The sequence below is a fragment of the Kryptolebias marmoratus genome, linkage group LG7, assembly GCF_001649575.2.
Source record: "Kryptolebias marmoratus isolate JLee-2015 linkage group LG7, ASM164957v2, whole genome shotgun sequence".
NCBI lineage: Eukaryota > Metazoa > Chordata > Actinopteri > Cyprinodontiformes > Rivulidae > Kryptolebias > Kryptolebias marmoratus.
Genome location: NC_051436.1, coordinates 25,047,959 through 25,058,654, shown reverse-complemented (window position 1 = coordinate 25,058,654; position 10,696 = coordinate 25,047,959). Strand labels below are relative to the sequence as shown.

The window sequence follows — 10,696 nt, the reverse complement described above, 5'->3', positions numbered from 1 at the left end:
TCTCGTTGCCTCTCCCAGAGATGGTTGTCCAGGCGAATGGTCAAAGTGATCAATTCCTCCAGTGAACGAGGTTCATCCCTTCCGACTAGTTGGTCCTTGATTGGGTCCTGTAGAGAATGGATGAAAACCCCCTTTAAAGCTGGTTCGTTCCAGCCGGAGGTCGCCGCCAGGGTACGAAAATCGATAGCGAATTGGGGTACAGAACATTCTTTTAAGTTCCATTGTTTCCTGGTAATTTCTGTTTCGTTATACCTAATTCCAAAAGTCTGCTCAAAATCTTCAATAAACTGATCAAAAGGAATTTGCCTGATGGCACGGAAGCTGTATTTTGCCTCGGCCCATCTCAAAGATTTATCCTGTAACAGCCCAACCACATAAGAGATTTTGTAAGCATCGTCAAAAAAAGATTGTTGTGAACTAGAAAAAACTAGCGAGCATTAAAGGAAAAACCCTGCGCATTTTCCAATCTCCCCTGAGAAGTGTTCCGGAGTAGGGGAGGGGACCTCGCGGAAGTGACGCAGCCGCCAGGGCGGAAGCGGAAGTGGAGTCCGACAAATTTGGTACCAGCGACGATAGCTTTTGATGAATTTCATGTGTGAGCATAGTTAGCTGGTTGAGACGTCCAGTCTCGGACTGTTGTTTTTCGCACAAAGCGTTTATCATGGACTCATGGCGGGCTAGCAACGAAGCGGCCTCTGCGTTCTTGGGTCGGATGGTAGGTTCCGCCATTTCCTGATTAGCTCTCTTTACCCACATTAAGCGCACATAACAAAACACGGTCCTGGTGGCGACAGAGAGAAAAAATGGATCCACGGGACTTACTTTTAGGGCTTGGAATCTACTAAATGCAGCTTTTTATCAACTGGAATCTGCAACGCTCGGGACTGGTTATGGCTGGAGCATACTGACATAAACCAGGTATTTTGTCCATAGAGCGGAGCTGAAACCAGACACGGAGACTAGGAATAAGGTAAGCGATTTATTTACAAGTGCAGGTATTTACAATGAGGAAAAATCTGGAGCAGTCTGAAAAGCAAGGAGGAGTAAGGTGAGTCTCGGGTACAGGTTTTAGTCTTGCCAGAACTGACGAGTTTTGAGAGTAATGTTTTTCTTTTCTTACAGGTACGAGAGGCGTTCGTGGCGTCGAGGAGAGGACTAAGGTTCCAGCAGCAATCCGGGAGGTAAGGAGTCCAGCAGTCCAGCAAAGGTAAGTTTGTCCAGTCGTGGTTCAGGTAAGTTCCAGTCAGGCAGTGATCATCAAGGTGAGGCAGAAATCTTCTGCGAAAAGCACACAGCAACCAAATAACAAAAACTTAGGCTTAGGGTTAGAACCTACGGCTGAGATCCTAACCAGTAGGTTTGATGCTCCAGCGATGATCTTTAACCCGTCGGAGGCTTAAATGCTGGATCTGCTCATCAGGGATAATCAGGTGCAGCTGGAGAGGGAAAGGTTAGTAGCATCGCCCAACGGGTGGAGCCAACTCCAGATCCTCACACTTTCTTAACAATTTTGTTTTCATCTATTTAGACAACGTCCTGATTTTTTTCCAAGAATCTAGAAGATCATAACTAACGTGTTAGGAAGGTTCTTCAGAGACTGTTAGAGAATCAACTATTTATTAAAGCTGAAAAGTGTGACTTCCATATAACCACTGTATCCTTCTTAGGCTTTATTTTTTAGAGCAGATGATGAGGACTGACTCAAACAAAAATAAAAGCAGGGGCGGAATGGCCCACTCCAGCAAACCATAAACATCTACAACAATTCCAACTTTTATCATCGCTTCATTCACAATTACAGCCAGACTGTATCTCCTCTAACCTGTCCTACTTCTATCTATCAATCCTTCCTATGGTCACCAGAAGTTGAAAAGGCCTTCAGTGAACTTAAGAGTCTGTTTACCAGTGGTCCTGCTCTGATCCATCCAGTTCCCCAGTGACAATTCATAGTGGGGGCTGATGACTCAGACTCAGGAGTGGGAGCCACTGGCTCTCAACGAGCAGACTTTGATGGTAAATTGCATCCCTATGCCTTCTTCTCGTTTATCTCCAGCTGACCAAAATCATGATGTGGGCAACAGAAAGTTGTTGGTCATAAAAGTTATCCTGGAAAAGTGGAGAAACTAGCTGGAAGGCACCAAAGAACCCTTTATAGTCTGGACTGACTATAAAAACTTAGCCTATCTGCAACCAGCTAAGAGACTAAATGCCAGACAAGCCAGATGGTCACTGTTTTTTGCTCACTTCCAGATTCACATCATGTACCGCCCCAGATCCAAGAATACCAAACTGGATGCCCTCTCCAGAAAGTTTTCTTCCTCCAAAGATCCCAAGTCCGTGGAGAACATTTTTCCAACCTCCTATACTGTTGGATTACTCACATGGGGGATTGAAGGGATAATTCTTCAAGATAAAAATGAATGAACCAGATCGGCACAGGGCCACCCAACAGACTCTGTGTCCCCCCTTATGTCCGATCCCAAGTCCTACAGTGGGCACACGGTTCCAAGTTCATCTGTAAGTGGGATGCACTTACAGATGTGCATAAGTTGCACTACCAAATTTGTACAAAGATGTTTCTGCTGGTCCACATTAACTCAAGAAGTCAAGGAGTATGTATCGACCTGCTCCATCTGCTCTCGGAACAAGAGCAACAAACAATCCCCATCTGGTCTGCTCTGCCCGTTACCCACTAACCTTTCTCCATACAGACCTAGCTGGAAAGTGGGAGTTTCTCTGTGCTGTACTGCTCTATCGGTGCCTGAACCAGATGAGGCATCCAGGCTTATTAGAGCCACAAGTCTTCAAGCCGTTAAATGTCAAATAATGACAGTACTGCTTCTTTGTGAAACATCTTCTTGTGAAAGTTTTTAGTCTTTGAGCATTCCCGAGCCACCTCAATAAAACAGATCCAGAAAACTTATATAATTGCTTAAGCTTGCTTGAAATACACTGCATGGATTTTCATGTTTCCAAAAAAATTATTATTGTGTGTGTATTAATGCAGACTTTATGTTGAAAAAAACACATTCTGGGTTAAGTTTGAAGGTAAAGAAAGGTCTGTTTAGTTTGTTTGACCTCATTTTCCAAATTGTTCATGGGAAACAAACGTTTTGAACAAAACCTTACTATAAATCCACACACACAGCCTGTCCGCTGACAACAACCAGATGGCACAGGGAGGTTGTAGCATGGATTTCTGAGTGTGTATATCTGAGTCTGCTTGTGCCTTTCTTTACACTGAATGTGACATCAGATGATGTGAGTGTCTCTACAGAGCTCAGGCTAGCATGAATATGGTGTGAGGTGATGTGTGTGTAACTTTTATTCGTGTTCACATACCAGAGAGGAAAGTGTGTAGGGGTTGAGTCTGTAGTAGGTGGTGCATGGTTTATGTCTGCAAATGTCCTGCAATTTCCAAATCTTTCTTTATGTGTGTGTCTGTGACTTTTTCTCTTAATCTGACTTATGTTGTTCTAGTATTTTCTAAAATATTTTGGGTGCTTGGTTTAGAACAGGATCTCAGATAACTGTCCCAATTGAACAGTGATCCAACCACTTGGTGCTAGAAGAATCATAATTATTGAACTGAGAATCATTTGAGAGCAGTGGATGTGTCGTAGATGACTGCAGTGTAAGAACATCTGTGTCTGAAAGGTCTAGTCACTAGTTAATCAGTATTCCTGGCTGCCAATACACCATGAAGAGAAAAGAACACCCCCCATCCCCCTGTTCAAAAGTTTGAAACAAATAATGAAAAATATGAATTTAGAGTCAGAATTCATAAGCTATGCCATGTTTAAATTGTTTTACATTGGTTTCTAAAGTATTGGAACAACACAACTGTAGTTTTAATCTTTTAATTAATTAATTTGTAGTTGGTGAGAATGCATATGTGCAACTGTAAGAATGGACACCCCCCTCCCACACCCACACACACATAGACAGATTATAAAAACAAATATAAAAATATAAAAACACATATAAAGGTGTTTATAGACTTTGTATTTAGTTTTGCACTGCAGACAAACCTCAGTCCTGAAATTGTTTGACACTTATTTATGATCTGTTATACTTTACCTGTGGCATGAGCTGTTTGTTTTGTGTTTCTCTGGTTTGTTTAATTTATTTAATTATTCATTTAATACTTCATTTTTTTTTCAGGGGTGGAAAAAGTAAAAAGTTGAGATTTGTTTCAGCTTCTTGAACATTTCCTTCTTTCTTTTCCCCCACTTGTTTCTGATGAACTACAGTGAAGCAGGTCTGTGCACAGATCTCCAGGTGAACCTGAGTAAGGTCTGCACCTGAAGGATGGATACAAAAGGATTTCTAAGACCTTATACACTCCCAGGAGGTCTGTTTAATCCATTGTCAAGAAATGGAAGGAATATGGGACATGTATAAATCTATCAAGAGCAGGCCAACTTCACAAACTGAGTAACCATGAAGAAGGAGACTAGTGAGAAGCCACCATGACACCTGTGAGCTCTCTGAAGGTGTTCCAAGCTTCAGCAGGTGAGATGGGGGAGGCTACATATAACAATTTTTTCCCGGGTTCTTCGCCCGTTTAAGCTTTATGGGAGAGTGGCAAAGAGAAAGCCACTGTTGAAGAAAACTCAGATTAAATACCACCTACAGTTTTCCAAACATCATATGGAAGACTCCATGCTCAAGTACAGTACTTTTCGGCAGCTGGTCCTGGAAGGCTTGTAAAGACATAGGGTAAAATGAATACCACAAAAAATAGGGAAATCCTGGAGGACAATTGGAAGCTGTCTGCAAAATAACTATGGTTTAGGAGAAAATTTATTTTTCAGTGAGACAATGACCCGAAGCATACAGCAAAAACTACACAGAAAGAGTTTAAAGACAGCAAGGTGAATGTCCTGGATTGGTTGTGTAAAAGCCCAGACCTACATTTTTTTGTTAAAAAGTCCAATTTATATTGACCATGATTTATTTATATTAGCAATAAAAGCATAAAACATCCAAGCACATGAATATCTTTTATTGGCACTGGTACTCATCTCTTTTACCAGCTTTAAAGCTGGCAGGTTCTCTATTGAAGAATAGTTCCTCAAATATTTAGAAATGACAATGAGGACTCTTTAGGTTTGTTCTACACTACTCTAGATATTTTGTAAAGGAATTTATTATCATTTTAAAAAGAAAATCCTGTTCACAATAAAAATACAGAAAAAGAACATTCTTAGCTTGGCTAAATATTAGGGGTGTAATGATTTGCCTAAATCACGGTTCAGTCATAACTCACTATGAATGTCACAGTTCAATAGGGGTTCGATACAACAAGAAAGAGAAAGAAATGCTAAATGCTAGTGTTTTGTTTAACAGACAATAACTTTCCCAGATGCAGACAAATCATCCTTGTTAATAGGGAGACTCTAAGGTAGCAGGTCATGTACAAGGTAGGATTTGTTAGCTGATAACTTCACTATATTTTTCCGTATTTCTAATTCAATTTGAATTGTAAAGAATAACCCACAGGCCATGTGTCAAACAAAAAAGTTTAATCTTTAATTAACTTCAAAACATTTTCTCTTAAAAAACAGAATTATAAAAAAATAAAATAAAACTTAAAACCAAGGAGTGTTTGCTTTGATTAAATTCACCTTGACTTGATGCAAAATAAAAAACAGCATAATTGATTAACATCTCCCAATGTGAAAATACTAAATAATTAAAATGTGAAACACTCACCAAGCTTCTTAGCCAGCTGAGTGCTAGCATGGGAAAATCAGGCTTGATACTAGGGGTATTGAGTAAATATACAAACGGCTTGCCGCAGTACTTTTTAAAGCGCCAAATAAATGATGCAACTGCATGCCATACTAAACTTCTTGTCTTCCTGTGCTGCAGAAAACAGTGAGGCTGCAAAGCTTTTCTCACACAGCTGAATTGAATCAAACAGGCAGGTCTTCAAGCTTCTGAGTGTTTTGTGGAACAAAACCTGCTTTGTTTATTGTAAAGTACTTTAGATAGTATTTTTCTCTGCCGCTTTTCTATTGTGGATGTTAACAAAATGCAGTAAATAAAATGTGCGCCCCCTTCTAGATGGGAGCGACAATCCCCTGTGACTGTACATGGCCAAAAAGTCTGTACTGAATCATCAAAATATATTCAAATGTACCATCACACCCCTACTAAATATTCTCCCAAAACAATTATAGCTTTGATGGGATCAGGATACAGTGAGTCAGACGTAAACAAACAAACAAAAAATGGCAACCCATTGTTGTTTTGGTTTTTATGGCACAAAGTAATTGTGAGCATGTGCGAAATAGGCTATGATTTTTTTTTTTAAATGAAGTGTATCAAAAGTCCACATCCATTTTTTTCTTTCCAGTTTGCTGGCAGCTGGTGCCTATCTCCAGCAGTCATTGTATGAAAGGCGGGGGACACCCTGGACAGCTTGCAAGTCCATCACAGGGACACAGAGAGAAATGAGACAAACAACCATTCGCCCTCTCACTCACACCTATAAACCTAAACTGCCTGTTTTTGGTAGGTAGGAAGAAACTGGAGTACCTGAAGAAAAGACTGTGAGGCATCCTGCAACCTGCTTGTTGTAAGGCGGCAGCACTAACCACTTCACCATAGTCCCGCTACATCTATAGCCATGTGGATATCCATGTGCATATATATGACTTCAGTGACATGTCAGTCCTACCTAAAAGATTCTCCCAATTCATGCTAATTTTCTCAAGATGTTCTTTCTTCTTTAACCATGTTCCAGTCAGAAAATCAGTGTTAATTGTTGTGTTTAGTATCCAGGCGAACTATGCCTTCTAGTAAATTTTTTGTTCTTTGACCATCAAAATTCCAACTTTTGAGACCAAATGAAAATTTTATACTTTCCTAAAGTAAGTAGTGCCTCATATTATAGGGTTAGGCTATGATAGATCATTTGGACATGATCATATGTGACAGGACACAAAACAAGTGCAGGACCAAGTGGTGAAGCTGAGGATGGGTTTACATGACTACATTTAGATGTTAGTCTGTCCTCTATTTACACCTTAATTCTGAAATAGACCTTCAAAAAAACCCCACATTTTTTCTTTTATTGAAAATCAAAGCAACTGAAAGTGTTTATTTGTTACTTATATGGTGTCAAAGTTGAGATAAGTTGGAGTTTGAACATTTCTATCAATGAATTTCAATGGAAAGGTCCTACATACAAGTTGGAACACGGTGTGGAAACAAACGTTAAACAGATGGAAACTCAAACAAAGTTAAACCATTTTAGACAAAAGTCTGTGATTGTGCAACCAGCATGCTTGCACATGTACTGTATCTAAAAATAGTCGTCAGGTTCCCATCAGGTGCTTAGTTTGGTTGCTTAAAATAAAAACACAATGCAGCTTCACAGGTTAGACAAGAAAGGCAACATAGATCAAACTGTTTATGTGAGAAGAGGGAGAAAGAACTGAGAGAAGGTAATAAAGGAGATAGGTTGGGCGACATGCCAGCGTCAGTTCGTCATTTTATCTTCCTCTGCTGGGCTCATTCTTACAGGCATTTACAAAATTCCTCTCTTCTCTTTGTTTTTACCCCTCCTTTCTTTGCAGATTCTTCGAGAGGTTTGTGCCTCTTACCACAGGTTTTTACAGCATCCAAAAAGAAGAGATAGTCTTTATCCTCTGCTCAAAGTATTTGCATAAAATCTACAGTTGTAGTGCTGAGTGAAGATGGCCTACAGATAAGACCAAGTGGTTTTAAGTCCAGTCAAAGGAAAACACATGAATTAGTTTTAAAAATTACCACAGATCATAAATCCCATTCTAAAGCCTACATATGTACAGCACTCTCAGGGTACACATAGACAAGGTACAATCAACAAAAATATTTGCTTTGGTTTGAACATAAGATTTTGTTCTGCTACAGTCCTTCTTCACATCTTTGATGCAGAGGATTGATGAGTACATTCTTTGGTTTAGAAATCCAAGAGTCCGATTACTTCTCACCAAGAAGGGTTAATAGAAAATATTTTTTCAAGATCTGTTTGGGACGTAGAAAGTGGACATTCAAATTTATTTTTGTGACACTCATCTAATGTAAGATCTTAAATTGTTTTCTTCTTCTGTAGAATCCAAACAGCAAAATCCCTCCTCAAGAATCAAATAGAAATCAGTTCTCACATTTTACAATTGCACTTGTATCACTATAAAATCTCAATGTTTTTTTTTCTTTTAATGGAAAGTAGGAAAAACAAATCTATTATTTCTTTTCCCTTTCACTCAGTCTTCTCACAGTGTTCATCACTCAGGGTAATTTGAGAAATCCCCAACAACCCTGTCCATCCTTCAGTGTATTTGTCCAGGCACACAACAAGGATCTAAGATCCAGGAGAACACTTCTGATAATCAACAAATATTAAAAAGGCACCACATTCAATCTGTTGTTTTCTTTTTCTTTCATAGTTCTCTTGGTTTTGTTGTCTCCCATAGTGTCATTTTAAAGATCCAGACGGAAAGCGCCAAAGTAACTGGAGGAATCATCTGCATTGACCATTGTGGGAGAAGAGACAGAGACAAAGAGCTCATCGCCAGCTCTCAGTTCAAACAGTCCTCCCTGGTAAACGGAGTGCAGGGCATACTCGGCATCCGGAGCCCAGCACTTGGTCCCCACACCCTTCAGGAGCTGGAAGAATCAAACAGAAAGGAAAATTAACATGAAGTGGTTACAGAAGGGTTCTTATCAGATTGATTTGGTTAAAACTGTGATATTCAACCTGTATGGGGCTTGGATAAGAAGTTTTCTTGTAGACACACTGCACCAGCTGGTGGCTGACACTGCGCTGGTCCCCATCACTTGCTGCTGGGGATGGATACCGAAAATACACCTGGAAATAATAGAGATCAGAGGATGATTAAGGTAGATAAATGTCAACCTTGTGTCTGGATTTTGTTGTTTTTTAACATCCTCATAAAAAAACATATTTGTCTTCCAATATCAAAGCTGAGACTTTCAGAAGGACTGAACCAGAAAACACACGGACAGAGGAAAACTATTACATTGGTATTGGTATTTCAGATATTAGGATATTAGGATTCTTATCCAGTTCCATTGGTATAATTAATGAGTTTTGCAAGTAAGCACACACATTTGTTCGTGAAAATTATGAAACTATGACTTTTTTAGTAAATGGTTGCGAAAGCTGAACTCCTATATAGCGTACTTACAGATGTGTTGGTGAGACAGACAAAACATATATATATATATATATATATATATATATATATATATATACCATAATGTTCAAGCATTTGGGACAAATTGATATAAAATTATTCAGGCTGTGTCTCTTTGTGAGCTTGTTTGTCATTTGAACCAAACTCTATAAGTTGATTACCTGGGAGTACAAGTAGTAGCGCCCATCCTGAGGCACTCGCAGCTTCCCGTTGCTCAGGCTCATGTTGTGCAGGTGAGCTCCAAAGCTCTGATTGGCCCAAGTGCGGACCACATGACGACAAGACTGGTGGAGACCTGGTGTTGGAATATGGAAGGGTGGATACCCTGATGAAAAAGATGAGAAAAGAGTGACATGATAAAATATAGGGGGTTTTCTGCAGGCTGAGCAAAAGAAAAAATGTGCCGTATGAATGAGAATTTGCTTAAAGCCTGTATTTCGCTGGACTGTGACTGTTGGCAACAAAGTGTGAACAGCATTCACAAGAGTTTCCAAAATGTCTTGCAACCTTCGTGTGGGTTCTCAGTGTTGCTGGAATTTTGAAGACATTGAAAAATTCTCTCAAACTAGACAGAGTTACTTCTACAACCTATCTTGAACCCTTTTTAATTTAGTTTCTGTGATTCAAAAAGTGTGAGAAATGTGAGATACCTTTTGGTTTTGGTTACTTATGAAACCAAGTTAAGACTGATTAGAGACAAAAAAAACCCCAACTAAGACATGATTAAGACAATTTGTGACTAAATTGCGACAAGAAAACCTGCAAGAAAGTTGCGTGAATGTCCCAATTTAGTCACAGTTATGTTTGCAAATGTGTCTTAAGCCCCAATTCAGTGTGATTCCAAGTGAAAATTAGCATTTTTTCCTGCAATTTTCATTTAATTCAGGACTCAAACTACTCACCACAGTTGCAGCCCATACTTAGCCTAAAGCTTTTACATCAGCAGAATCTGACAAAACTACAGAATGTAGGTAGTAAACAAACAGTGAGTGACGGTATGGTACCAGAGTATAGAACTGCTTTTAAGGTAATTTGAGAGCCATCAGATTTGAGCAACAAGCTTAGTTATTCCCTGAAGTTTCATAAATATTAAGAAATGTATGACAAGCTGGGATTTACAAGATATTTTACATCATGCTGCTTTTTTATATGTGTGACTTAAAGCCTTGTGGTTTCAAGTCTGAACACATTAAGTGATTTTGTCAGTGTAGATCTTGAAATCCTTTTTTCTGTTTCATATTGGGTTTAAAGTGCAATATATATATATATATATATATATATATATATATATATATATAATATGCTGCATTCACATCTTCAATGAGACTTTCTGATGGTACTCAGCGAATGTCTCAGACAGTGGGGAACAGAGGACGAGGTGCTGGAAGTACCATCATGGGAGGACAAGCCCTTACATGGGATGTACCACCGACAAATAACTGAAGTGGCTGATATCGGGAAATCCTACCAATGGCTGGAAAAAG

The 10,696-nt window shown here is 39.3% G+C and overlaps 1 protein-coding gene across 1 annotated transcript in view; it reads right to left on the bottom strand.

Annotated features, from left to right (window-relative positions):
- Positions 1 to 5,511: 5,511 nt before the first annotated feature.
- Positions 5,512 to 10,696, bottom strand: part of tnfsf10l (TNF superfamily member 10, like) — a 74,753-nt gene continuing 69,568 nt past the window's right edge. Inside the window, exons 5-7 of the mRNA XM_017439617.3 lie at positions 9,374 to 9,537; positions 8,753 to 8,863; positions 5,512 to 8,661 (exon numbers count right to left, since the gene is read on the bottom strand). Coding sequence (XP_017295106.1) covers positions 8,476 to 8,661; positions 8,753 to 8,863; positions 9,374 to 9,537 — 461 coding nt within the window. The 3' untranslated portion in view covers positions 5,512 to 8,475. The remainder of the gene's footprint in view (positions 8,662 to 8,752; positions 8,864 to 9,373; positions 9,538 to 10,696) is intronic.